This window comes from Zophobas morio, unplaced genomic scaffold (assembly GCF_036711695.1).
Source record: "Zophobas morio isolate AGI-343-1 ecotype UQ-CSIRO unplaced genomic scaffold, CSIRO_AGI_Zmor_V1 ptg000008l, whole genome shotgun sequence".
NCBI lineage: Eukaryota > Metazoa > Arthropoda > Insecta > Coleoptera > Tenebrionidae > Zophobas > Zophobas morio.
This window is the reverse complement of record NW_026972113.1, coordinates 3,537,967-3,565,217: the sequence shown is the minus strand read 5'-3', so window position 1 is coordinate 3,565,217 and position 27,251 is coordinate 3,537,967. Positions and strand designations below refer to the sequence as shown.

Genomic DNA, 27,251 nt, shown 5'->3' with positions numbered 1-27,251 from the left:
AGCCACAAATTTTCTTACAATTGATGGGGATCATTTGACCTGAGGGGATCATTTTAGGCACTTTTCCCCTAAATCGCTGAATGTCAGCAAGGTCACGTGGATTGGCTTAGTCAGGGTCGGATTTGCGCTTTTTGGTCAACCGTTGCGTTGTCGCCACTGATTAATAAGAACAAATTCTATTGTATTTATATTATCACATGTACATGCACAAAATTAAATACAAAATTTACATAATTTAGCTTATCACGAAAATATAACAAGTTCTTAACAGTCGGTCGATGTCCTTGAAGTGTAGTAAATTTAGAATTTGCTTAATAATTTCCAAACCCCCAGGCAATAGTATTAATCTTATCACTCAGTACAAACCGCTGCTTATCACCGGGTGATAACAGCACCTTTACACCCACACTGGTATAAATCTCGTGCCCCACAACCTCAGTCGTCCAACATTTCTTCTTCACGTATTCATCATAAATCACACAATTTTTATAATCTTCAATCGACACTATCTTCTTCATGCTAACTTTCTTCACAACCTCCCCCTCGACGTCCACACAATACACCTTAGCACCGACTCCAACAAACTCCCGAATTATCTTCCCCCCAAACTCGTCTTTCATTTTCCCCAACACTTTTTTATTAATCACGGGGAGCCCCCATCTCTTATCGACACCCGAAGTATCAAACCAGCTCAAAAAATTTGGATCTTGCTTGACGTCGCGATAGAAGTCAGAAGTTTGGATTTCGTAGATTAAACCATCTGTGTCTATGTAGAGAAGGTTGATTTTGTTTCTGTATCTAGCGAGCATCTTCTGGTAGTGGAAATCGTAGACGAAGTTCTTGGACAACTCCAGCACGGTGAAACCTGCATAGATGGGTCTGTCGCTGCTGAATTTTTCCGTCATTTTTCCATAGACCGCGTTGTTTAGAAACTTGTAGAGTTTGATTTCGAAATTACAAGTGGTTTGAGTTCGCAGTTTGGTGTTGTAGCTTACGTAGGGTTCTAACCACTTGCAGTGTCTGTATTTCAGCACGCGATGGATTTTTTTGAGAATGAGACCATGCTGGAGACATTGTTGTAGATTGCGGTAGTCGAGAACGTAGTTCTTTTTGTTGTAGAAGTTTAGAACTGCTTTGTAGGATGTTAGATGGGGGGCTATCGGTGGTGGTGGGATTGTTAGGTGTTGAAAACAAAACGGTAAGTCGTTGTGGAGCTTATGTAGACTTCTGGGATAGTCCAAGTCGACTTCAAACACGTAACCAAAGTCGTTATCGTCAAGGTTCTTAATTTCTTTTTGGATTCGTCGAATTTCGGTTTGGTTCAACCACCGAAACCCCGTAAACGGGAGTTTTTGACACATAGACCACCCTCCGAGATTGTTGACGTCTAAATGCACTATAAAACTGGACTCTTTTCGTCTATCGTACTCACAATACACGTTATTCGCTTTTGCGTACCTTTTCGAACAGTGTGTGATCCCTCCACGAAGATTACTTTTCAAAAAATCGATCATCGTTTCGTCCTCCAACAACTCCAACTTCACTTTTGTGAATTTCAACATGGCGTCCCACGCGAACCCGGCAGCCGTAAAATAGTACCCCGGATCTAGATGGTACTTTTTCAAACACAACGACCTGAACGACTCAAACACGTCTTCCAACAGCAACACGTTCGATTTCAAGTAGACTTTAAAATAATCCCCCATCGATCTACACTTGAAGGTCTCCCAAATCTTCAAACTCCTCTCGTACTCTTCGTCACCTACATCTTCTCTTCGAATCTGGTCGAAAAACCCATTCCTAAACGGCAAACACCCATCCGAAAACTTCTTGAAACTATCCATGTAGTAGAACGGAAAACACGTCCGCTTCTTCATCAAATCGAACTCCTTCTTCCCGCGAAACTCCTCCTTGATTTTGTGTTTCTTCGAATCTTCAAGAATATTCTCCAGATCTTCGATCTGCTCATCCATGAAGCGACGCGAGTCGATGAAACGAAGAGGAAAACAATTCGGGAACTTCCTGACGAAACCGAGCTTCGCAAGCTTGTCGTTACCAACGAAAGAAATTTCCTTCATTTCGTCATTCGTGAGGTGGTTGAGAAGGAAATGGGCGCCATATTTAGACAAGTTGTGCATGACTACTGGTACGAAATGCGGTACTTTCGGCTGAAACTTACACTTCTTGTGAGCAGCCCCCAGAAACTGACCCGTCAGGTTAAAAAAATCCACTTCCTTGTCGTCTTCTTCAAGTTGTTCTCCACACCAGTGACAGTTCATTATCTGGCTGACGATGCTTCGGAACGACTTCAGTTCCGCTTCGTTCAGTTTTCGGTCTTGAGGTTCGGCTCGCGAGATCAGTCTTCTGGTGATTGTTTTGCATTCGAGCTCCAGCTTCTCCCAAAGAACTTTGGTGCTGAATTCGCCGAAGAATTGTTCGTATTTTGAGAGGGAGTCGTCGTAGGAGCACTTGATGGAGTAACTGAAGCCGCAAGGTTTGTGAACGATTTTAATTCGAGGCTTGGTCGTAGGGATTTGAAGGGCCTCGAAGTGCACGTAGATGATGAAAGGGATTTTTAACTGGCGTTGGTGGTTGTCGAAGAAAACCGTCTTGGATTGAGACATGGTGATTTAGGTACTGCCTGGTTTTTCGCAGATGAGGTTGTTTTATAGCGTGAAAGGGCACACCTTTGGGAAGTACTCCAGTAGTACTCAGATAGAAATTTTGCGTGTGGGAAGCACCAAAAATTGGTAATATATTTATTTTGATTTTGAGATTGGACAAAGATAAGTGATTAGATTTTTCCTGAATTGGAGAAAATTTCTGAAAGTTTGTAATTAACTAATCTGGAAAATCCCGCGAGTCAAGATTAGATTGGCTGTGACTAATAAAACACACTGTAGCAGTTTTGGTTTAAAAATGATGTAATTTAAATTGAAAGAAGTTTACAATCAATTTTTGCCACTTTCTTAGGTGGTTTTAGTGGGCGGAGCTAACTCCAGTACAGTCCTATTATAAAAATTTCACAGAGCTTCAACCATCAGCGCAATACCTTGCCCACCAGCGATACACGCAGACCCAATTCCCAGTTTTGCTTTCCTCCGTCTGGGAAACACCAAATTAATACTCATACCACTATAACCCAACCATCACATACCTCAACTCGTGCACCAAATGACCCATAATTCTTGACCCAGAAGCCCCCACTGGGTGCCCAATCGCGATAGCCCCATGTTGATATTATAGAAAACTACCCTTTTGCTAACTGTATTACCGACATAAGCTTGCGCATGTGCGCACTTGACACTGTAAGTTCAGTTGATGTACCACCAAGTTGCAATACACATTTCAATCGTTTCGTTCAGTTTTATTCACCTATAATTTCCAAACAATCAATTCCACTGGATAAAGCAAAACCTTGCTACAGGTTATGGGCCCAGGGTACTGCTGATTGTTTGGCCGCGTGTAAAAATAAGGTGAATCCGATATATCTTAGTGATAAAAACTTTTGTGTTCCGGCAACAAAATGGCAGCGTCCACGCTACCACCGATCGAAAAACTACTAGGGCGCGAAAACTTCAACTCATGGAAATTCGCAATGCAAACATATTTGGAGCATGAAGAGTTGTGGGAATGTGTTGAGGGTACGAACACTACGGCAAAACAAGTTGCAAAGGCTAAGGCCAAAATAATCCTGTCGATACACCCCATAAACTATGTCCACGTGCAAAATGCGAAGACAGCGAAAGAGGCATGGGAAAATTTAATCAAGGCCTTCGACGATAACGGACTTACGCGAAGAGTTGGCCTGTTACGTACCTTAATCACAACTCAGTTGGATAATTGTGATTCCGTAGAAGAATACGTTAACAAGATTATTTCAACAGGACATAAATTGACGAATATTGGTTTTGTTGTAAGTGATGAATGGCTCGGGACGTTATTACTTGCTGGATTGCCAGACCATTATCGCCCGATGATAATGGGACTAGAAAGCTCCGGTATCGCCATTACCAGTGACTCGATCAAGGTGAAACTATTACAAGAGGTCAAGGTCGATACAAGCAGTTCAAACAAAAATGGAGTAGCGTTCTTCGGAAACCACGCCGAAAAGAAGAACTATACTAAAAATGGGCCACGGTGTTTTGAATGTAATAAAATTGGTCATCTCGGGAAGAATTGTTTTAAACGAAAGGCTCGCCTGCAGAGAGAAAATGGCAAATCTTCCAACACGAAGGAAGCGAAATCCTTCTTAACAGTCTTGTCAACGGGAAACGATCATGTTGAAAAAAATGAATGGTATATCGACTCCGGCGCATCGGTCCATCTAACAAACGACAAAACATGGCTGACATCCGCAAGCAAACCTCCTTCATCCACGCAGGAAATTATAGTAGCCAATAAAAATCGTCTAAATGTCGATGCAGTGGGGGAGGTAAATTTGGACGTTTGTACAGGTGGTACACCTGACAAAATAAACGTAAAAGAGGTTATGTTTGTGCCAGATTTGACAACAAACTTGCTGTCTGTAAGCAAAATAACCAATAAGGGGCACAAGGTCTACTTTGAGAGCAGTAAATGCAGTATATACGACAAAAGCAACGCCCTCATCGCCAGTGCCACACTGAAGAATGGCATGTACAAACTGGATCGACCGAAAAATAAGGTGCACGGTGCTAACTCAGTATCGGTTGCTGACAATATACATCTATGGCATAGTAGACTAGGCCATCCGTCAACGGACAGCATGAACCGAATAAAAAACGGGGTCGTTACGGGAACGAATTTCAAAAATTCGCTGAGTGAACCTTGCGAGGTATGTGTGCAGGGCAAACAACACCGTCTACCATTTAAGCCACATGTCAAGAACTCAAGCCGACCCTTGGAACTAATCCATTCAGACCTATGTGGTCCTATGGAGGAAAATTCATTGGGAGGATCAAAATACTTTCTCACTTTTGTGGACGACTTCACCCACAAAGTATTTGTTTACTTCCTAAGAAACAAATCAGAAGTACACGATGTTTTCCAAGAATTCAAGAATATGGTAGAAAATCAAACGGGAAATAGAATCAAGACTCTGAGGACTGACAATGGAACTGAATATGTCAACAACAGGTTGCTCAAGCTGCTGAAATTGTCTGGTATTTGTCACCAAACAACGATTCCACATACGCCCGAACAAAATGGAGTTGCAGAGCGGATGAACCGCACCATCATAGAAAAAACGCGTTGCTTATTAATTGGTGCCAATTTGAAGAAAAGGTTTTGGGCAGAAGCCGTAAATACAGCTGTCCACTTGATCAACAGAGCACCGACAAGAACATTGAAAGACGTCACACCAAATGAAGCTTACACAGGTAAGAAACCTGATCTATCCTATTTAAAAGTGTTTGGTTGTAGGGCATTTGTTCACGTGCCTAAACAACAACGCAGAAAATTGGACCCGAAGTCAGAAGAATGCATTCATGTGGGCTATGCAAATGGTTCGAAAGGCTACCGGCTCTATCACATAAGAAAACAGAAAATTGTGGAGGCTAGAGATGTTGTATTTTTTGAAAAAGAACTTCCAAATGCATCGCAAAGTGAAAACAATGATTGGTTGTTTTACCCAATCACCGATGAAACGAACCTCCATGATCATACCGAAGAAAGTGAAGAGTGTGAGATCGAAGAAACTCAAGCAGACGAAATTGATGAACAAGAAATTGAAGAAATTCAGGTTGAATGTAATGTCCATGAAATTGAAACCAATGATGATGTTGAGCAAGTCGAAAACACCGAAAGAGAAGAACCCGCTATAAGAAAATCAAGTAGGGAAAGAAAAGCAAAGGAATTTTCTGAATATATTTGCTACCATGTTGAGTCGTTGACGAGGGAGCCCAAAAATGTTGAAGAAGCTGTTTCGAGTCCTGAGTGTACAAGATGGCTTGAAGCAATGCAAGCTGAATACGATGCACTCATTGAAAACAAAACATGGACTCTCACAGATTTGCCAACCAATGCTAAAGTGATTGACAGCAAATGGGTATTTAAAACAAAATTAGATCAAGACGGGAACATAGATCGATTTAAAGCCAGACTTGTAGTGAAAGGTTGTTGTCAACGTAAGGGGATAGATTATCAAGAAACCTATTCACCTGTGGTACGATACAATTCGATTAGATTGATCTTAGGCCTTGCAGTCAAGTATGACTTTGACATTGATCATATGGACGCAGTGACTGCGTTCTTGCAAGGAGATCTTAACGATGACATTTTTATTCAGCAGCCTGAATTATTTGAAGTTAGAGGCCAAGAAAATAAAGTTTGCAAATTAAACAAGGCAATGTATGGTTTGAAGCAAGCTGGAAGACAATGGAATTTGAAGTTACATCAAGCGTTTATAGAAATTGGGCTAAATCAATCAAAACGAGATGAGTGCATATATTATCTTTGCAAGGATAATAAGATTGTAATTGTCGCAGTCTATGTAGATGATTTACTCATTTTGGGCAACGATTCAAAAATGAAAAATGAATTGAAGAAAGAATTGGAAAGCAGATTCAAAATGAAAGATTTGGGAGAATTACAGTATATCCTGGGAATTCGGGTAACAAGAGACAGAAAAGAGGGCAAATTATGGTTGGACCAATCAAAATATTTAGAAGAGGTTTTATCAAAATTCAACATGGCAAACTGCAATCCGACTAAAACTCCGTTAAGTCCATCCGAGAAGCTAACAAAAGAAATGTGCCCAAAATCAACGAACGAGGTTCAAAACATGGAGAATGTACCATATCAAGAGGCAGTTGGGTCATTGATGTATGCATGTCAGGGTACGCGTCCGGACCTGGCATATTCTCTAGCGTTATTGAGCCGATTTAACAATAATCCAGGCTCTGCTCACTGGTCAGCTGTGAAACGAGTCCTTCGATACATCCAGGGCACAAAGGACTTCAGACTCTGTTTTACAAGGACAGAGAATGGAAAACTTGCAGGTTTTTGTGACGCAGACTGGGCAGGTGATGAAGATGAGAGACGGTCAACCACAGGATATGTCTTTACATTCCAAGGGGCCCCTGTATCATGGAATAGCAAGAAACAACCCACCATTGCTTTATCCACAACTGAAGCAGAATACATGGCTCTAAGTGCAGCGGCGCAAGAAGCTATTTGGTTACAGGGCCTTCTAAATGAATTAATGCCTGAAGTCGATGACGAAGGACCTATTCTGAAATGTGACAATAAAAGCGCAGTGGATCTGAGTCGAGTGGGAGGATACAGAGCAAGGACAAAGCACATAGATGTGAGACATCATTTCCTTCGTGAGCAAATTCAAGAAAAGGCCATACAAGTTCAACACATTGCTTCGAAGGAAATGACAGCTGATGTGATGACCAAAGCATTACCTCTGGAACTGCATGAAAAGCACCTGAAGGAAATGGGACTCAAGAAGCGTTAATTTTACTTTATTTAAATTTAAAAATTTTTGTTGTTGATAGTTGTAGTTTTCTAGTGGGAGTGTTGATATTATAGAAAACTACCCTTTTGCTAACTGTATTACCGACATAAGCTTGCGCATGTGCGCACTTGACACTGTAAGTTCAGTTGATGTACCACCAAGTTGCAATACACATTTCAATCGTTTCGTTCAGTTTTATTCACCTATAATTTCCAAACAATCAATTCCACTGGATAAAGCAAAACCTTGCTACACCCCACCATCCACGTTTAATTTATTAATATCCAAATCCAAGCCTTTAACACAAGCAAGAGCTTGCGCACCAAATGCTTCATTGATCTAAACAAACTTAAAAACTATCATTTCGTTTCGTCAAGTATCAAAAATCACCTCAACTAAATCAATATCGTCGAGACTTTTCCCGGTTGCTTTTAACACATTTTTGATAGCAGGCACTGGTCCTATTCCCATAATAGTAGGATCAACACCCACCACAGAAAACGCGACAACTCGAGCCAAGGGGGTAAGATCGTGTCTACTAACAGCTTCTTCGTTTGCTACAACCACAGCCGCCGCACCGTCACTTATCCCCTAAAACCAACCCTCTAGAGTAAGCTAAAATAGAACAGAACAAAACCAACAGACGCAGATCCTGCTGTCACCAGCCCATTCTCTTTAAACAAAGTAGGCAGTTTTTTAAGCCCGTCTAGAGTGGTCTCAGGTCTTGGATGCTCGTCCACATCTACCACCACAGCCCCTTTTTTTCCCTCAATAGTCACCGGTGTCAATTCTTCACTAAACCGTCCACCATCATGCGCTACAAAAAAAAAAAAAAAACGTAAAAACAACAAACTTAAACCATCTTCTGTACCATTTTTCCAAGTTTGCTGCGACCGAAGAGCAAAAGCATCGACTTCCTCTTTCGTCAGCTTAAACTGAGCTCCTAATTTTTCGGCTGTGAGTGCCATCGGCATTTTGGCGTACGTATCAGTGAAACCCAACCAAAGGGAATCTTCTAGAACCACGTTTTGCCCTAATGGAACACCGAAACGTAGGTTTCGTCCAATGTAGGGACACTGGGACATGTTTTCGGTTCCTCCGGTGAGACAAATTTGGGACATGCCTGTCTGTATCTCCTGAAAGGGTGAGTGTCTAGAGTGCGACGACATAGAGCCGACTTACTTGAGCAGCGTTCACGATTGACTGAAAACCAGAGCCGCAGAGTCTGTTTATTAGAACAGCGGTTCGGTCTTGCGGAATTCCACTTTTCAGAGCCACGTGTCTAGGAATTAAGCCTCCTTCAGGAGATGATTGCTAAAAAACTACATGTAGTAGTGCAACCAATGGAAATGTTCGAAATGAAAAAAGGCGGGGCGTAAAATCTCAGTGAAGGCGGGGCTTCAGAACTTACAAGGCGTACGTTTCCAACGATCACCGAATCTATTAGTTCAGGTTTAACATTTCCTGCTGCGAGCGCAGCTTTTGCAGCGACTATTTGCAGTTCTGCTGCTGAAGTTTTCACGAATTTTCCTCCATATCGACCAAACGGAGTGCGTTTGGCCGCAACGATCACTACACCTAGAATTAATTTAGTTTTGAAAATTTTGGGCTATTTTAGTTTCGGGTCGTTGTACCTTTTACCAGTGAAGTCATCTGTGTGTTTTAAAGTAATAATTGTATAACTAATAATTACTTTGTAATGGTATAAAGTTCAGAATCGACGACAATAGTAAACATTAAAGATAAAAACAAATGCGATAACACTAATTGTTTATTGTTAAATGGGTGCACATGCGTATGAGTGTTTTTTAGTTGCATAACACGACTCTAACTGGTTTATGATTTAATAAAACCGCTTTAAATGATAAATAATTTATTGAATTGAATTTTCGTGGGAGCGCCATCTAGGATTTTTAATGGCGCCCTTAATTTTGAAAATTATGATGGATTAATTATTATTAAAGTTTGTTTTCGTATTTTTCCAGAAATGTAGACTCGCATTTACTGTTTTATTAAAACACAACGTATTATAATAACAATAATGCCAGTAATACGGTATTACATTTAAAAACTGACCATGGCAAGGTGTATTGGGGGTTGCGTGATATTTACAAAGGTCATTCTAACCTAACTTTTATATCGATTATTATTTATTTAAAATTCGATAGAAAATTGTTCTGCAAAATATGTACATGTTTAACAACATTTCACGTATAAAACTGAAACCTTAATATGAATAATTTGAATACAGAAAAATAAAACTTGGGAGCCCAACACATCTACAACAAAATGTGTATTGTGGGTTGCCTAACATCACTCACACAACAAATACATTTCCGATGTTTTATAAATTTTCTCAATAAGTATAGCCAGTCAGACGTGACAAACATGTCAGTGCAAGATAAATAATGATCGTGTATTGCTCCCCAGGGTTTGTTCTATCTCAAATTTTTTGTATTAAATTTTTGGATAACCTAACCTCACTTTTTGCAGATCTCAAAAAATTGACCAAAATGTTTCCTCAGACGTTCCAATTCATAAAAATAGAAAACCACGCGTTTCAGTGTTCAAAAAGCATCGAACTTTTCCAGTGTAAAGAGTGTTCAAAGTTTCAAACACATTTCCTTGTGTGTTTAAAACGGCACTCGAAAGAGCACAGAAGTGAGGAGCCAAAAGAACTCTTATACAAGTGTAGAAAATGCACCTTTGAAACGTATTCCAAGTTTCTGCTAATAACACATGGTTTACTAAAAGCTTGTGCATCGACAAATCCGAAAACACGTACCAGAAAAGCGAATTCTTCACATTGTCACGACTATGTGTGTAGTTATTGTTCATTTACAACGAAAAAACAGTCATATTTGACGAGACATGTCCGCAATAGACACACAGCGGAAGATCAAATCCAATGGTTTCATTGTGAACAGTGCTCTAGTAAGTATAGGTACCACTACAAACTGCGCTTTCACATGAAATTGAAGCACTCAGACGAGTGCGAAAAGTGTCAAATCAAATTTAAAACAAATCTAGAGCTAAAAATCCACATGAAAACCCACCATCGCAAGTCTGTGAAAGTTTGCCGATATCAGTGTGATTTATCTCCGTCTAGTTTCGTCAATCAGAACAACGATAGCCCCCAGTCAGACAAAACCTACCTCTTCCACTGCGACCAATGCACCTACAAAACCAACAGCAAATACCTCCTGAAACAACACGTCATTTTTAAACACACGGCAGAGGATAAAATCGACTGGTTCTGCTGTGACCTCTGCCCGTCGAAATTCAAAGACAACAAAGGCTTGCAAAGACACGTCAAACGAATGCACATGTCTTCAAAAAACTGCGTATTTAAGTGCGGCTACTGCAAAATCAAAACCAAAGATAAGTCTCTTTTGAGGGAGCATTTTATATCGGGGCATGGAGAGACAAAACAGACAGTTGACTTGTTTCAGTGTGAAGCGTGCTCCAAGTGCTTTAAAAGCGAAGCAGATTTGCTAAGTCACAAGGAAGTGCAACACGGTGGTGAGAAGTGGTTTTACTGTGAACAGTGCACTTATAAATCGAGGAATAAACCGGATTTGAGGCGACACGTTCTGGTTAAACATACGCCAGAAAATCAAATCGATTGGTTCGCGTGCGGTGAATGTACGGCTATGTTTAAAACGAGAGATTATTTGCAGAAACATACGAAGTATGTGCACATGTATTCGTAGAATTTCCAAAGAAAAATTAGTATTAGGACATTAGAGGTGTTTTTGTGTATTTAATACGATTCGTGAATGGTGATGAGTGTATTTTGAAACAAGAAAAATGTGAAATCTACTCAGTATTAAAGTGTTGAACACTAGTTTGCATTCTGTTGAGTTTCTGCTCAAATTTCGGTTTTTAAAAGTGAAGCGTTTTTGAGGTTAGGTTTGCGCGTATGCAACCCACAATACAAATTAGAAATTCGTGTGTCAATACAAGTTTGACGAAATAATTCCTCAGCAATTTTATTCGTTTTTGTTGTTGCAGTTGATCATTTGATTGGTTGAATTTTGCATTTTTATATAAACTACATTTTATCGGGTCACATTTATGGAAAATATACCTGTGTTTAAATTTTGAGGTTATGTGTACTATTGGAATTAGGCAACCCACAATACACATCGACAGTCAGTAATTTATGGACAAAAATGATATTTTATTTATTGATAAGAGATACATGGTTTTCATAAATATTGAACGATTATGACTGTATTGAAAATAACAATAACAAGAATAAAAGTTTCTTTATGGTTGCAAGATCCTTCCACGTCGATCGATAATCGATAATTTTGTCACTTATTCTTTCAAAATAAGGATACCGCTGCAATGTAGCAAAATTTCTCGAATCAAAAATAAATTAGCGTCAAACTGACCTCAGACACACATGGCCCTTTGGTACCCTGTTTATGGTCACTTTTTCGACTTCACTCAATGCTTCCTCAGAACGTGTAACTTCAGCTGATACTTCCGCACACTCTTGTACTCGCACAGTCCGCACTGAAAGCGCCTATCTTCACTAGAATGATGAGTCCGAACGTGGCTTTTCAAATACGCCTTCATTTTAAAGTGCGAGGGGCACAGATCACACTGAAACCGAACATCACTGTTTGAATGCCGCGCCAACACGTGCTCGTTCAATTTATACTGCCACTGTGTCTTATACCAGCAAAACTGGCAATTCAAACGCATATCCTCCCGAGCCGTATGCACCGACTTTATGTGCGCATGCAAATACCCCTTGGTTTTAAACTTCATGGGGCACTTGTCGCACAAAAACCAATGAATTTGATCCTCGGACGTGTGCTTGGCAATGACGTGTTTTTTCAGCTCGTAGTTCACTCGAGCTTTGAAAGGACAATGTTCACATTGAAGCCAAAACTTCTCTTTCGACGTGCTGTGGAGGTATTTGTTGTGTTTGTGCAACGTGGTTTTGTTTTTGAATTTTTTCATACATAGAGTGCACTCGAGCCACGTGATTTCCTCATCGGCTGTGTGTTTTCCTAGAATGTGGCGCTTCAAGTCGCTGTTTTTCGTGGTGTGGTACGAGCACTGGTCACACTTGAACGAGTTTAGTTTGATTTTGGGTTTGTGGACGAAGTAGACGTGGTTTTGGAGATAGCTTTTGTGTTTGAAGATTTTGAAACAGTATGTGCATACGATTGCTCTGGTTTGTAATTTGATATTTGTGATTAGTTGTTTATTGATGAGCCATTCGGTGTCTCCTTGGAGGCGGCTGCAGTTGAATAAGTCGTGGTTTAGGAGGAGATAGCGCGAGTATGAGTGGAAATCACAGTTGGGGCATTTGTAGTCCACTGAAATGGGACTTTGTGTGTGGCCTTGCTTGAGGTGGTGTTTGAGGTGCGCCAGACAAAAGGTTCGAAAGTTGGGACATGAGGTACATTCATATGGGGGTAGTTTGTCAGTACACTGAAAGCTTTCCATGGTTTACTGGGGGTTCTGCAAAAGTGAGGTTAAACTTAGAGTGGCGTTCAAAACTAACGCCGATTTGTAACTCTCACCAAATACTGCTACGAAAAGTACTGATACTAGAATACAGTTGCATACTTAGTGTATTTTTGGAAAAAATTACAGTTTATGGAAACATAATTTGAGGTTAGGTTTGTTGACGTTTGGCGATTTAGGCAACCCACAATACACACTAGTCGGAATTTTAAAATTTATTAATATTCAAAAACTTTACAAACGAATTGACTCTATAGTCGCTACATTACATGTACACTTTGATTAAGCAGTTTTAATTTGGTCGAATCAATTCTAAACCGCAGTCGAAAATTACGCCCCGCGCTCCTCCTTCACTCTTATATTTTTATTGCCACCCCCCGCCCCCGCATCGTTATGATACGTCATTATGTGATCATTTAAAAGAAACTCAGACTTTAACTTCGTGGGGCAAAACGTGCACCTAATCCGTACATCCGTCTTCTCCATGTGTTTGTTCTTCACGTGCGAATCCAGCGACCTCTTTATCTTATACTTCTTCGGACACTGCGCACACTCAAACCATTGAATTTGGTCATCCGAGGCATGTTTCACCAAAATATGATCCCTCAGCTTCGCATTACAGTTCGTTTTAAAAGAGCACTGATCACAAGCCACTGAAGGTGGTTTAGGATTGAGGTGTTGAACTCTCGTGTGTTGTTGTAAATAAGTTTTGACTTTAAATTTCGACGGACAAAATTCGCACCGAAACCAAGGAACTTGATCATCAGCTGAGTGTTTGGAAATAACGTGACATTTTAAAACGCTCTTCCAACGAGTTTTGTACTTGCAGAAGTCGCATCGGAACCACGGGATGTCCTCAGGGTCGGTGTGTCGCGATCTCAAGTGGTTTCGCAGATATTCTTTATCTTTGAATTTAGCCGGACAATATTCACAATAAAACCAAAAAATATTCTCATCTGTTGAGTGTTTCACAACGATGTGTACATCCAAGTTCGATTTTTTCTTAGTTTTGAACTCACAGTGCTCACACTCGAAGAATTTGTTCTCTTGAGGGTTTATATGTTGGTAGCGCATGTGTTGTCGTAAATATCGCTTCGCTTTAAATTTCGCCGGACAAAATTCGCATTCGAACCACTCGATTTCATCCTCTGATGTATGTTTCAGTAAAATGTGTGTTTTCAATTCATAGCTTTTCCGCGTTTTGTAGTTACATTGTTCGCATCGCACCCACGGGATTTTCCCGGTTTTATCATGAACGACGTCCACATGTCTCTGTAAACCCCCTCTCGTCTTAAACTTCATCCAACAATAATCACACTGGAACCAATCCACCTCTTCATCCGGCGTATGTTTAAACAAAACGTGCGTTTTTAATTGGAAACGATACCGAGTTTTGAATGAACACTGTTCACACTGCAACCACCGAATCTCTTTGGGTGTCTTATGAAAAAACTTCACGTGTCTTCGGACGCTGTTCTTACACCGGAATTTTTTCAAGCAGAACTCGCAACAGAACAAACTCGCGTGAGTCTCGATGATTTCAATTACGTTATCGTGGCTCCCCAATATGTGCATGATTAAGTCGTTTTGGCGCTGGGTGGTGTAAAAACAATGATCACATTTGTACCATTTTAAGATTTTGATGTTCTTGTCACTGCATTGGAAGAGACTGTGGCGCAGTAATAAATACTGCGAGTGGGTGTGGAAGTTGCATTTGCGACATTTGTAGTTCTGTTGACTTAAATCTTGGGTATGGTTGTCACAGTGTTTTGTGTAGTGGGTGAACAAATCAGTCGTGTAGGAGCACGCTAAACACTGGTATAAAGGGACGTTCTTTGAACAGTCGAAAAGTTCGTCCTTTATGAGTATCTGGAGACAGTTTGAAGCGTTTTCCGGTTGAGACTGGGGGCTGGGTTTGAGCATCTTCGAGTTCTGGAAAAGTGAGGTTAGGTTTTTGACGTGTTGCTATTGTGGGGGTTGAACCTGTGCTTTTTGTTACAAATAGGTGCGCTGGGGGTGCTAGATTTCATGCAGTCGGGGTTGATTGTAAGGGTTGGTGGATGCAGGTCATTGCATTGGTTTGACAGAGTGTTGACAACACTGACGAGGACGGCAAACGACAATAACTCTTAATGAAAGAGTTAATAGAGCTGATTGTCGCTCGAAATCTAAGTTGGCACTTCGCAAAAATCTGACATTTGAAAAGTTAAATTTCACCAGATCGTAGGTTATGTTTAATTTAGGCAACCCAAAATACACATATCATTGTATACACATGCTTGACCACTGTAGAATTGTAACATTATTAGAAGCTCTATCATCAACCGAATGTTCCACCACGACGTGACGCTGCAAACAATTTTTCCAAGGCGTTTTGTATTCGCACAAGTCGCATCCAAACCATGAAGTCATCTCAAGATCGGTGTGTCGCCTCCTTACGTGGTTGCGAAGCCGCGCTTTGTATTTGAATTTCGCCGGACAATAGTCACAATAAATCCAAACTATACTGTCATCCGGTGTGTGCTTAATCACAAAGTGTGACTTTAAGTTCGTCTTTGTTTTAGCTTCAAAGTCACACTGCTCACACTTGAAGGTCTTTTGAGTGTCTAAATGTTTGTAGCGAACGTGACCCTTTAAATATTTTTTCGTTTTAAATTTGGCTGGACAAAACTGGCACTTGACCCACTTAATTTTAGTCTCTGATGTATGTTTCACCAAAACGTGGGTCTTCAAGTAGAACTTGTTCTGAGTTTCGAAGTTGCATTGTTTGCACCGCAAGAACGGGATGTTTTCACTGATCTTATTATGCACAACGTCGACGTGTTTCTGTAAGCTCCCTTTCATCTTAAACTTCCTGTCGCAATGATCACACTGAAACCAATGTACTTCTTCGTCTGGCGTATGTTTGAATAACACGTGCGTTTTTAGTCGGGAGTGACAGATGGTTGTGTATGGACAGTATTCACATTGTAGTTGAACCTTTTTACTCAAGCGCCTCCCATGATTTTTCTTGCATTGGAAGAAGTTGTGGCGTAACACTAGGTACCGTGAATGCGTGCGGAAGTTGCACTTTGGACACTTGTAGTTTTGTTCGACTGCATTTTGTAGTGTGTGGTTTTTGTAGTGAGTTAAAAAATGAGTTTCGTAAGAGCACACCGAACACTGGTATGAAGGGATGTTCGCTGAACAATCAAAGAAGTCTTTCTTTAGGGGCGTCTGAGGGCTAGATTTAAACATCTTTGACTTCTGAAAAAGTGGGGTACAGAGTGTGGGGGGTCGTGGTGTAAATTTCGCGCAGTCACAACAAAATATTTACATTGGAAAAAATTAATTTAGAAAATTTGAGGTTAGGATTTGCTTGATTTAGGCAACTCAAAATACACCTAGGCAAAGAAAATACGAAGACGAAACTTTTACTGTTTTTTTTTTCTTTATTCAAAAATATTACAAAAAATTACTAGATACATTACTGGTTGCATAGCGTTTCACTTTAAAGAATCTTAACATCGACTTTAGCGTCGTAGATTACGACCTGTCCCTAAGTCTGCTTCTTCTCCTCCTCATCTCCTCTTTTTCTTCTTTGTCGCTCTCATTGTGTTTATTTTTCACATGCACAGCCAACGACCTCTTCATCTTATACTTTTTTGGACACTGTGCGCACATTGAAACCACTTTAAATTTACATATTTACATATTTTGCCTTTTTTTTCTTAATACACATGGTAACCTTTGAACAAGACGATTTTGCCCTTTTGTTTTAATATGTGTGTACTATTTTAACCACCAAGAACATATTTCACATGGTAATTTCTCGTAGAACAATAAGGATTTCACAATTAAGCTCCGCCCCTCGGCTTACGACGAATAAAAAAAAATCATCAGAATTGAGACAGGGCGGGTGGGTGGGGCTTACATTTTGCTATTTTTTCTTAATATACATAGCCATCTTTTCACAAGAAACTTAAAACATGGTTAAAATGGTACATTTTTGGAAGGAAATATGTATTTGGCAGTCACGGGCGGAGCCTAATTGCAAAACGATATTTCCTTATACAAATTTTCCATTTTAACCATGTTTTAAGTTTCTTGTTGTGAAAAGATGGCTATGTATGTATATTAAGAAACAAAAGGCAAAATATAAGCCCCGCCCACCCACCCTATCTCAATTCTGATGATTTTTTTTATTCGTCGTAAGCCGCGGGATGAACCTTAATAATTGTAAAATCGTGTTATACAAACAACACTAAATATATTAATTAAAAAAGAAAACCAAAAGAGAAGCTCCACCCATCCGTCTCGATCTCATTCGTGATGAATTTTTTCATTTGTTGTCAGACCGAGGGGCGGAGCGTAATTGCAAAATCCATATTTCCCTACAAAAATTTACCATTTTAAATGTGTTTTTAGTTTCTAAGAATAAAAAAATCATGACAATTGAGGTGGGGTGGGTGGGCGGGGTTTATATTTTGCCTTTTTTTCTTATAATACGTAGTCGTCTTTTCATAACATGAAACTTAAAACATGTTTAAAATGGAAAATTTGTATAAAGAAAAATCGATTTTGCAATTAGACTCCGCCCCATAATTGCAAATTCCATATTTCCTTCTAAAAATTTACTATTTTAACCATGTTTTAAGTTTCTTATTGTGAAAAGATGGCTATGTACTATGTACGTTAAGAAAAAAAAAGGCAAAATATAAATAGCGCCCACCCACCCTATCTCTATTCTGATGATTTTGTTTATTCGTCGTAAGCCGAGGGGTGGAGCTTAATTGTAAAATCTTTATTTTTCTACGAGAAATTACCATGTGAAATATATGAATCCCCACCCATCTGTCTCGATCTCAATCGTGATGAATTTTTCATTCGTTGTCAGACCGAGGGGCGGTGCCTAATTTCAAAATGGATAATTTCCTACACAAAGTTACCGTTTTAAATATGTTTTGAGTTTCTTGCGAAAATATGACTACACGTATTAAGAAAAAAAAAGGAAAAAATATAAACCCCGCCCACCCGCCCTATCTCAATTCTGATGATTTTTTTATTCGTCGTAAGCCAAGAGGGTGGAGCTTAATTGCAAAATCCTCACTTCTATCAATTCTGAGGATTTTGTTTATTCGTCGTAAGCCGAGGGGGTGGAGCTTAATTGTAAAATCCTTATTTTTCTACAAGAAATTACCAGGTATCGTGTGATACAAACAACACTAAATGTATTAATTAAAAAAGAAAACCAAAAGAGAAGCCCCATCCATCCGTCTCGATCTCATTCGTGATGATTTTTTTCATTCGTTGTCGGACCGAGGGGCGGAGCGTAATTGCAAAATCCATATTTCACTACAAAATTTACCATTTTAAATGTTTTTTTAGTTTCTAAGAATAAAAAAATCATCACATTTGAGACGGGGTGGGTGGGCGGGGTTTATATTTTGCCTTTTTTTCTTAATATACATAGTATTCTTTGTAAAACACGGGACTCAAAAATATGTTTTTAATTTCTTGTAAAGAAATACGTATTTTGGAGTTAAGCTCCGCCCCCTTGGTTTACAACGAATAAAAAAGAAATCATCACAATTGAGATAGGGTGGGTGGGCGGGGCTTATATTTTGCCTTTTTTTTCTTAATATACGTAGTCATCTTTTCATAACATGAAACTTAAAACATGTTTAAAATGGAAAATTTGTATAAGGAAAAGTCGATTTTGCAATTAGACTCCGCCCCATAATTGCAAATTCCATATTTCCTTCCAAAAATTTACTATTTTAACCATGTTTTAAGTTTCTTATTGTGAAAAGATGGCTATGTACTATGTACGTTAAGAAAAAAAAGGCAAAATATAAACCGCGCCCACCCACCCTATCTCTATTCTGATGATTTTGTTTATTCGTCGTAAGCCGAGGGGTGGAGCTTAATTGTAAAATCCTTATTTTTCTACGAGAAATTACCATGTGAAATATATGAAGCTCCACCCATCTCTCTCGATCTCAATCGTGATGAATTTTTCATTCGTTGTCAGACCGAGGGGCGGAGCATAATTGCAAAATCGATAATTTCCTACACAAATTTACCGTTTTAAATATGTTTTGAGTTTCTTGCGAAAATATGACTACACATATTAAGAAAAAAAGGCAAAATATAAACCCCGCCCACCCACCCTATCTCAATTCTGATGATTTTTTTTATTGGTCGTGAGCCAAGAGGGTGGAGCTTAATTGCAAAATTCTTACTTCCCGCAATTCTGATGATTTTGTTTATTCGTCGTAAGCCGAGGGGTGGAGCTTAATTGTAAAATCCTTATTTTTCTACGAGAAATTACCATGTGAAATATATGAAGCCCCATCTGTCTCAATCTCAATCGTGATGAATTTTTCATTCGTTGTCAGACCGAGGGGCGGAGCGTAATTGCAAAATCGATAATTCCCTATACAAATTTACCGTTTTAAACATGTTTTAAGTTTCTTTTGAAAAGATGACTACACACATTAAGAAAAAAAGGCAAAATATAGACCCCGCCCACCCGCCCTATCTCAATTCTGATGATTTTTTTATTGGTCGTGAGCCAAAAGGGTGGAGCTTAATTGCAAAATCCTTACTTCTCTAGAAGGAATAAAAAATAAGTTTTTAAGTATCGTGAGATTAAGCTCCACCCATGTCCATCCCAGGGTTAATTGTGATGAATTTTTCATTCGTTCTCAGAGCGAGAGGCGGGGCTTAATTGCAAAATCGATACTTTCCTCCAAAAATTTAACATGTTTAAAATAATAAATGTTATAATACTTAATCCGTTTTTAAGACGAAAAGCAATAAATTTTGTTGATTTAAACGTCGAGAACCATTTTCGACAATACATAAGTACTAAATTGAATGGAGGCAATGTTGTTGAAATAATAAAATGCTTCAAGTTTATGTTGGTAGTTATAATAACCACAAAAGCACCAAAAGTTTGACATTTGAGAAGCAAAATTTTCCTAGATTGAGTATTGAGGGGTCCAAATAAACTTTAATTCTAGTGTATTGTGAGTTGCCTAACTTTTTCCCAAATTAACATAAATAACTCCAAATCCAGCCACAAGACAGTAAACTCATAAACTCTACTATAGAAATACAGCAACTGTAAAAGTAAACTAGAATCTAACACTGGGGGTATTTAAAAGTTACAAAAACACCACTACCAATAAAAGTGAGGTTAGAATTAAGCTACCTTTCAAAATTGTGAATTAATAATTTTTTGACCAAACATTACTGTTGATAGTTTCTAATACTAGAAAACAATTAAATATAAGAAACAATATGTAAAAAACAAAATTTAAGGTTATGGTGGAATTAATTTATACAACCCAATAAATTACTACAGTAATCAAAGACATAGTCAAGACTTTCACCCAACCCTGCTGCGTCTTGCGGTTTTCCTCCTCATCTATCTACACTTTTACCTCTTCCACCACCTCTTCTTTCACCTCAACCTCTTCATTCACCACTTCTTCCTTCACTACCATCTCTTCCTTCACAACCACCTTTTCCACACCCACGTTGTGTTTCGCCCTCATATGCTTATTCAACGCGTTTTTTATCTTATACTTCCTCGGGCACTGCTCACACTTAAACCAATTAATTTGGTTATTTGGCGTATGTTTCATCAAAACATGATCCCTGAGTTTAGAATTATCGTCTGTTTTAAAAGAACATTGACTACAAGCCACCACACACCGCTTGTTATGCAGTTTTCTCAAATGCTTCTGCAAATGAATGGTAAATTTAAATTTTGACGGGCAATATTTGCATTGAAACCAGGAAACTTTATCATCAGCTGAATGTTTCACCTTAACGTGTTGGTTCAAATTCCTCTTCCAACGCGTTTTATATTCGCAAAAATCACACAGGAACCATAAAGTTTTTTCAGGATCACCATGCAACACTTTTATGTGATTACTAAGGTTTTTCTTTTTCAGTTGCGCTGAACAATATTGACAAAAAGCCCAGTCTATACTGTCGTCGGGTGTGTGTCGCGCTCTTAAGTGGTTGCGAAGGTATATTTTATGTTTGAATTTCGCCGAACAGTACTCACAATTAAGCCAAACTATACTATCATCAGGTGCGTGTTTAACAACAATATGTTGTTCTAAGTTTTGTTTTTGTTTAGTTTTATACTCACAGTGCATACATTTGAAGATCTCTTGACAATCTACATGTTTGAAACCGACGTGCTTTTCTAAATATCTTTTCGTTTTAAATTTCGCTGGACAAAACTCGCACTTCATCCACTCAATTTCCGCTTCCGATGTATGTTTTACTAAAATGTGTAGCTTCAAGCTAAATTTGTGCAGAGTTTTATAGCTGCATTGTTCGCACCGAAACCACGGGATATTTTCACTTCCGTCGTGCATTAGTTCGACGTGCTGCCGCAACAGTTTTTTCGTTTTAAACTTGCTCCCGCAATAGTCACATTGAAGCCAAACCTCTTCGTCCGGAATATGTTTGAACCACAATTGAACCTCTGCACCCATTCTATGGACGCGTTGCGCCTGTTGTACGCTAGTCACACTATCATGAGTTTCCATTATGTGCACGATTAAGGCGCTTTTGTTTTGAGTGGTGTAGGCACAAACATCACATTGGTGCTGTTTTAAAATTTCGCTGTTTTTAGTACTACATTGGAATAAAATATGGCGCAAGAGTAAGTACCGCGAGTAGGTATAGAAGTCGCACTTGTCACACTTGTAGTTTTGTTCGAAGGGGTCTTGCAGTGTGTGGTTTTTGTAATGAGTTAACAAATAAGTTCTATAAGAGCACGCCGAACACTGGTACGAGGGGATAACCCCTGAACAATTAAAAACGTCTGCACTGAATCCCTGGGGGTAGATTGTGGTGTTTTCGGTTTTAAACTGGGCGATAGAATTAAACATCTTCGAGTTCTGAAAAAGTAGGGTTAGGTTTTTGAAATGTCGCTATTGTGGTGGTTGAACCTCTACCTGTGTGTTTTACGTTACACAATGGTGTAGGGGGTGTAAACTTGGTGCAGCGGGGTTGATTATGTGGTTTAGTTGAGGCAGGTCATTGGATTTGTTTGACAGATTGTTGACAACAATGACAACAGGTAGTGAACGAATATAGGTCTTAATGAAAGTTTAAATAGGGGCGATACTGATTATTACATCTTTCCAGTTACGTCACTTGCAAAATTCTGACATTTAAAGAGTTAAATTTCCCCAGATCGTGTTTACATTGCACATGTGTTGTGAGTTGTCTATTTGGCCAGTTTTTTTTTAAAGTCCGACTTGTCTCCAGATTTACCTGTGGATTTACCTAGATCGAACAAAAATAATATTGTATCTAGCAACTCTAGTCGAGATTCTAACCTAAAAAAAAATGCAAAAAATACCACTCCCAGCAAAGGTGAAGTTAGAATCAAGGTATGTACAATTCAGTATCGTGGACGAGTAATTTTCGCAAAAACTAAAGCCCAAACTTTGTGACACTAGCATACAATTAAATATTTTTTTAAATTGAGGTTAGGATATGTTTGATTTAGACAACCCAAAATACATATATTTAAATTGTTTTGATTGAAATCAAGTTATCAAGTCGGCTTGAGGCTGTCATTTCAAAACAAATGTTTGTTGACATTTGTGAGCTCGAAAATAGTAATTTAGACAAGTTACTTTAAAATTTAAATAAATACGTTACAAATGAAAAACCAATTCCAGCGAATTTTCCTCTACGTCGCCTGAGGTACACAATTCATTGTCGAAAGAGAGCAAAGGACGCTACGAGAGTACGTACCAAAAATTCATAGACTGGAGTCGTAAAAACAAAGCGACAAAATGCACCGAAAGCGTTCTATTGGAGTATTTTCGAACAATAACTCACAAGAGGTCACTGTGGTCTATCTACACAATGCTCAAATCATGTCTACTTTTGTACCAAAACATTGACATATCACAATTTTCAAAACTGAGATTATATATAAAACGACAAAGTCAACACTGCAAGCCAAAAAAATCGACGGTTTTAGAAGATCTCCACATCACCAAATTCATTACAGAAGCACCTGATTCGAAATTTTTAATGATGAAGGTAAGATTGACACTAATAAATTACTATAACAACTATTTAATAATTTATTTCAGGCGGCTTTAGTTTTAGGTGTTTCTGGAATGTGCGGAAGAGGCGAACTGTGCAACATGAAACCATCAGATCTTGAATTTAAAGCAGAAACTGTTGTGGTTACACTGTCAAAGACGCAAACAAACACCCCTAGGACTTTTGTTGTTTCTAATACACAGTGGGTTGATGTTTTGAAAAAATACAACACTGCTAGGAAAACAAATCATCCGCGGTTTTTCCTAACGTATCGCAACGGAAATTGCATAAAGTCGCCCGTTGGGGTTAACACTATTGGCAAAATCCCGTCCAAAATAGCTCGGTATCTTCAGCTTCCAAATCCAGAACGCTACACCGGCCACTGTTTTCGTAGAAGTTCGGCGACAGTGATGGCTGATGATGATCTGGTTGAAGTTAAAGAGGAGCTTGAGGAAGAATGGGACGAATCATACAGTCAGGACCCGCTACAAATTGAAACTGAGTTATCGGGAAAAATCAGCTCTTTACCGTCGACTTCGTTAATAAAGCACGAAATAATCGACACCCAAGAAGCTTTTACACCTGTATTCATAAAAAATTGCAATTAATGTATTTAACAATTATTCGAATCCGCCGCCTTCCTCTAACTGATATTTTTAATTCAATAAACTTGTTTCAGTTGTAGTCAAAACGGACCTACTTTTTCGTACTCTAGGAGTCATGAAACATCGAGATAAAGAGTAAAAATTAGGTTAGAATCAAGGGGCAATTCAGGATTATGGATGCGAAAACAGTAAAATGTTTTATTTTTTAGACACAAAAATAATTTGAGATTAAGATATGTTATCAAGGCAATCCAAAATACAGTAAATTGTAGATCTATGACTCAAACAAATTCTTGGGTTGGCAATTCTGAATTAGCACGTCAGTTCACAGTCACAGCCAATGAGAAGATGGCAGTTACTATGCCCAAAATTTGAATTTGACATCAGGTATGCCATGAAACTGATTTTATTCTTTATTGAAAAAAAAAAACGAATCTATTGCTTGCTATAAATTACTTAAATAATCACCGTTTGTTATTTCTTCTTGTTTTGCTTCTGCTCCTCTTTTTTTCCTCTTTCACACCTTCCTCCACTTCCTCGCTCTCATGGTGTTTTTTTTTGACATGCATAGTCAACAACTTCTTTATTTTATACTTCTTTGGACACAGCGCGCACTCAAACCACTCAATCTGATCAACTGGCGTATGTTTCATCAAAATATGATCTCTGAGTTTTGAATTAAACTCAGTTTTAAAGGAACATTGATCACAAGCCACCAAAGGCGGCTTGTTATGTTTTTTCCTCATGTGATTCCTCAAATTAATTTTGACCTTAAATTTCGACAAACAATACTTGCATTTAAACCAAGAACCTTTGTTAGTTGAATGTTTTGCCACAACGTGACGCCCCAAACTTGTCTTCCACGGCGTCTTATACTTGCAAAACTCGCATCTAAACCACAAAATCTTCTCAGGATCGGTATGTCGCACGTTTATGTGGTTTCGCAGGTACTCTTTGTTTTTAAATTTCGCCGAACAGAATTCACAATAAGTCCAAACGATGCTGTCCTTCGGTGCGTGCTTATTACCAATATGCGTCATTAAATTCCCTTTTATATTAGTTTGGAAGTCACAGTGTTCACACTTGAAGATTTTTGGGGACTCTAGATGTTTGTAACTCAAGTGGTGCCGTAAATACCCTTTCGTTTTAAATTTCGCTGGACAAAAGTCGCACTTGATCCAGGTAATTTCAGTCTCTGATGTGTGTTTTATCAAAGAATGTGTCTTCAAGTAGAACTTATTCCGGGTTTTAAAGCTACATTGTGTACATTGCAAGAACGGGATGTTTTCACTTTTATTGTGGACCACTTCCACGTGTCTCTGCAAGCCCCCTCTCGTCTTAAACTTCTTCTCACAATTATCACACTCGAACCAGTCTACATTTTCATTTGGAGTATGTTTGAACAAAACGTGCGTCCGTAGACGGGCGTGACGCTCTGCTATGAAGGGACAGTGTTCACACTTGAACTGAACCTTTTCAAACTGTCTTAAATTTTCGCTGTTCTTGCATTGGAAGAGGTTGTGCCGCAAAACTAAGTACCGTGAATATGTGTGAAAGCTGCACTTGCCACATTTGTAGTTTTTTTCAACTAAGTTTCGCCGTGTGTGGCTTTTAAAGCGTGTTAAAAAATAAGTTTTGTAAGGGCACGCTGAACACTGGTATGGCGGGACGTTCACTGAACAATCGAAAAGTTCTCGCTTTGTGGGTGTCTCGGGGTAGTTTGTGGCGTTTTTGGCTCCAGAAACGAAGCTGAATTTGAGCATCTTCGAGTCCTGAAAAAGTGGGGTTAGGTTTTTGAAACATTTCCAGTGAGGGGTTGCACCTGTATTTTATGCCACGAAAGGGTGTAGGGGGGCGTTTTCGTCGTAATTCGGTGTGGAAAGACCCGATTGTGGGGTTTTATTGAGGCAGGTCATTGCGTTTGTTTGACAGATGGTTGACAGAAATATAGTTCTTAATGAAAGAGTGAATAGTGACAACGTGGATGAGAAAGCGATTGTTGCTTAAAACCACCAAAACAGTTTATGTTGGTAGTTATGATGTGTTAATGCATGTGTATTGTGGGTTGTCTAACTTTGAGTCAAATCAGTTTGGAATTATAAATTACTCGAACACTTATAATAGGATAAACGCTATTAATATGTCTACAGAATATCGTATTAATAAGAAATTTCAAACAAACCATCATTGGTGGGTGAAAATCAGAATTAAAAATTAATCGTGACGTAACGAGCCTACCTTTCCCCATTGGCTACGCGTTTTCCGTAACTAAAAACATAACCTCAATAATTTTGATGATGAAAGTAATCAGGTTAGCAAAAATGTTTGAAAAAAAGTGCATAGTGCCCTCGTGCACAAATGTGTCTAAAACTCACCCCAAGAAAATATTTTTGTCGGTACCAAAGGAAAAAAAACGGCGCCTGGAGTGGTTTGAAAAAATAGGGGTCAAGTTTCCTTTGAACAGCCACAGTCTTTACTGCTGTGAAGATCATTTTGATGTAAGTAGAGGCTGATTTGAGTTTCAGAGATTAAAGTGTGTATTCTTGGTAGTTATCAACTGATGCAGAAAACTGGATGTACTTCAAGATAATTGGAACCAATTTAAAACTTAAAAGGGTGGTAGTACCTCATAGAAATTTAACCGCTGCAAATGCCACGTCACAGTCACAACTTACGGACTCGGCGAAAAAAAAGAAACTAGAATTACGGAACAGTATTGATAAAAAAATGAATAAAGTGGCGCGAGATTTGTTTCCTTCAATAGTGGAAAAGGTGGAACCAGAAGATGTGTCTTTTCCAGTTTGGGCGATTCCAGCTGTGTATGTATGTATCATTATAACATATTGAGCGGTATTATTATTACAATCAATTCTCTGTTTATTGCTGACTTTTTTTTATAGATTTATCATCCACAACAAACAGAAATGTTTCTTCAAACAACAACAAATAGTGAAACCCATATCCAGGAAAACCACAATGATCATCAACAATTCGGTTTGGGAAGTCCCATCAATCAAAATAAAATCTTACCCAATCTTGTCGCTGAATCATACAACAAAAATCAAGATAAACAAATACAAGACTCTTTAAATGATTCAAGGTATGTGTGTGCAAAGTATATGAAGCCTTACAAGTGTAAGAAGTGCCCCAGATTTCAAACAAACTTTCTACAAGAATTGAAACTTCACTATCACCGTGGTCACAATAATAAAACACATGTTCAACGAGAAAGAAGTTTAAATGATCCATGCGATCAAGAACACTTGAAAGCACTTTTGAATGATCACGCTAGAGGAAGTGAAACTTGGTTTGAAAACATAGAAGTGTTAATTCAGCATGTTGATGATGAAATTGAAGAATTCAATTCGAATGATCCACAAGCTGTAAATTTTGTAAAGGTAATTGTTATTGATCCTTCAGATGTATCCATCATGAACAAAAATAAAGACTATGCTCAACCACGTGACAGTGGCATTCGGAAAAGGTGCAGACCACGGATTTTAAAACCACCACCATCAAAATCGCGGACCATAAACCATCAAGTAAAACTAAAATAGATGTTGTGTTTCGAAAAAGTTTAAAATAAATATTTTATCATTGGGTGTCACAGCTAACTCGTGTTCCTTTTATTTTTG

At 38.8% G+C, this 27,251-nt stretch overlaps 10 protein-coding genes across 11 annotated transcripts; 3 read left to right on the top strand and 7 right to left on the bottom strand.

Annotated features, from left to right (window-relative positions):
• Positions 1 to 311: 311 nt before the first annotated feature.
• On the bottom strand, positions 312 to 2,624 carry LOC135125534 (uncharacterized). The gene has a single exon (XM_064051195.1). It carries the CDS (start codon positions 2,622 to 2,624, stop codon positions 312 to 314), a length of 2,313 nt encoding a protein of 770 aa, XP_063907265.1.
• Positions 2,625 to 2,984: 360 nt separating this feature from the next.
• Positions 2,985 to 9,207, bottom strand: LOC135125102 (3-ketoacyl-CoA thiolase, mitochondrial-like). Its single transcript, XM_064050444.1, has 9 exons — positions 9,079 to 9,207; positions 8,856 to 9,022; positions 8,627 to 8,758; positions 8,316 to 8,580; positions 8,086 to 8,261; positions 7,835 to 8,035; positions 7,704 to 7,783; positions 3,158 to 3,232; positions 2,985 to 3,105 (listed from the first exon to the last, which is right to left on the bottom strand). Exons 1-9 carry the CDS (start codon positions 9,095 to 9,097, stop codon positions 3,024 to 3,026), a joined length of 1,197 nt encoding a protein of 398 aa, XP_063906514.1. The 5' UTR covers positions 9,098 to 9,207; the 3' UTR covers positions 2,985 to 3,023.
• Positions 9,208 to 9,758: 551 nt separating this feature from the next.
• Positions 9,759 to 11,228, top strand: LOC135125101 (zinc finger X-chromosomal protein-like). The gene is made up of 2 exons (XM_064050443.1): positions 9,759 to 9,875; positions 9,938 to 11,228. The coding sequence occupies exon 2, from the start codon at positions 9,958 to 9,960 to the stop codon at positions 11,155 to 11,157; it is 1,200 nt and encodes a 399-aa protein (XP_063906513.1). The 5' UTR covers positions 9,759 to 9,875; positions 9,938 to 9,957; the 3' UTR covers positions 11,158 to 11,228.
• Positions 11,229 to 11,606: 378 nt separating this feature from the next.
• On the bottom strand, positions 11,607 to 15,077 carry LOC135125100 (zinc finger Y-chromosomal protein-like). Its single transcript, XM_064050442.1, has 3 exons — positions 14,918 to 15,077; positions 12,991 to 14,866; positions 11,607 to 12,928 (listed from the first exon to the last, which is right to left on the bottom strand). Exon 2 carries the CDS (start codon positions 14,855 to 14,857, stop codon positions 13,265 to 13,267), a length of 1,593 nt encoding a protein of 530 aa, XP_063906512.1. The 5' UTR covers positions 14,858 to 14,866; positions 14,918 to 15,077; the 3' UTR covers positions 11,607 to 12,928; positions 12,991 to 13,264.
• LOC135125533 (zinc finger Y-chromosomal protein-like) lies at positions 11,900 to 12,913 on the bottom strand. The gene has a single exon (XM_064051194.1). It carries the CDS (start codon positions 12,911 to 12,913, stop codon positions 11,900 to 11,902), a length of 1,014 nt encoding a protein of 337 aa, XP_063907264.1.
• Positions 14,881 to 16,567, bottom strand: LOC135125531 (zinc finger autosomal protein-like). The gene is made up of 4 exons (XM_064051193.1): positions 16,464 to 16,567; positions 16,251 to 16,317; positions 15,214 to 16,180; positions 14,881 to 15,062 (listed from the first exon to the last, which is right to left on the bottom strand). Exons 1-4 carry the CDS (start codon positions 16,565 to 16,567, stop codon positions 14,881 to 14,883), a joined length of 1,320 nt encoding a protein of 439 aa, XP_063907263.1.
• Positions 16,568 to 20,243: 3,676 nt separating this feature from the next.
• Positions 20,244 to 22,094, bottom strand: LOC135125096 (telomere zinc finger-associated protein-like). Of its 2 annotated transcripts, none has more exons than XM_064050437.1 (2): positions 21,895 to 22,094; positions 20,244 to 21,843 (listed from the first exon to the last, which is right to left on the bottom strand). In XM_064050437.1, the coding sequence occupies exon 2, from the start codon at positions 21,832 to 21,834 to the stop codon at positions 20,353 to 20,355; it is 1,482 nt and encodes a 493-aa protein (XP_063906507.1). In that variant the 5' UTR covers positions 21,835 to 21,843; positions 21,895 to 22,094; the 3' UTR covers positions 20,244 to 20,352. The 2 variants fall into 2 exon arrangements, with proteins under 2 accessions (XP_063906507.1, XP_063906506.1); XM_064050436.1 differs by having other exon boundaries at positions 21,901 to 22,094.
• Positions 22,095 to 22,154: 60 nt separating this feature from the next.
• On the top strand, positions 22,155 to 23,702 carry LOC135125099 (uncharacterized). The gene is made up of 3 exons (XM_064050441.1): positions 22,155 to 22,341; positions 22,636 to 23,005; positions 23,059 to 23,702. Exons 1-3 carry the CDS (start codon positions 22,298 to 22,300, stop codon positions 23,617 to 23,619), a joined length of 975 nt encoding a protein of 324 aa, XP_063906511.1. The 5' UTR covers positions 22,155 to 22,297; the 3' UTR covers positions 23,620 to 23,702.
• Positions 23,703 to 23,837: 135 nt separating this feature from the next.
• LOC135125097 (zinc finger Y-chromosomal protein-like) lies at positions 23,838 to 25,569 on the bottom strand. The gene is made up of 2 exons (XM_064050438.1): positions 25,439 to 25,569; positions 23,838 to 25,388 (listed from the first exon to the last, which is right to left on the bottom strand). Exon 2 carries the CDS (start codon positions 25,377 to 25,379, stop codon positions 24,081 to 24,083), a length of 1,299 nt encoding a protein of 432 aa, XP_063906508.1. The 5' UTR covers positions 25,380 to 25,388; positions 25,439 to 25,569; the 3' UTR covers positions 23,838 to 24,080.
• Positions 25,570 to 25,577: 8 nt separating this feature from the next.
• Positions 25,578 to 27,175, top strand: LOC135125098 (uncharacterized). The gene is made up of 3 exons (XM_064050440.1): positions 25,578 to 26,114; positions 26,167 to 26,439; positions 26,517 to 27,175. Exons 1-3 carry the CDS (start codon positions 25,911 to 25,913, stop codon positions 27,171 to 27,173), a joined length of 1,134 nt encoding a protein of 377 aa, XP_063906510.1. The 5' UTR covers positions 25,578 to 25,910; the 3' UTR covers positions 27,174 to 27,175.
• The last annotated feature ends 76 nt before the right edge of the window (positions 27,176 to 27,251 follow it).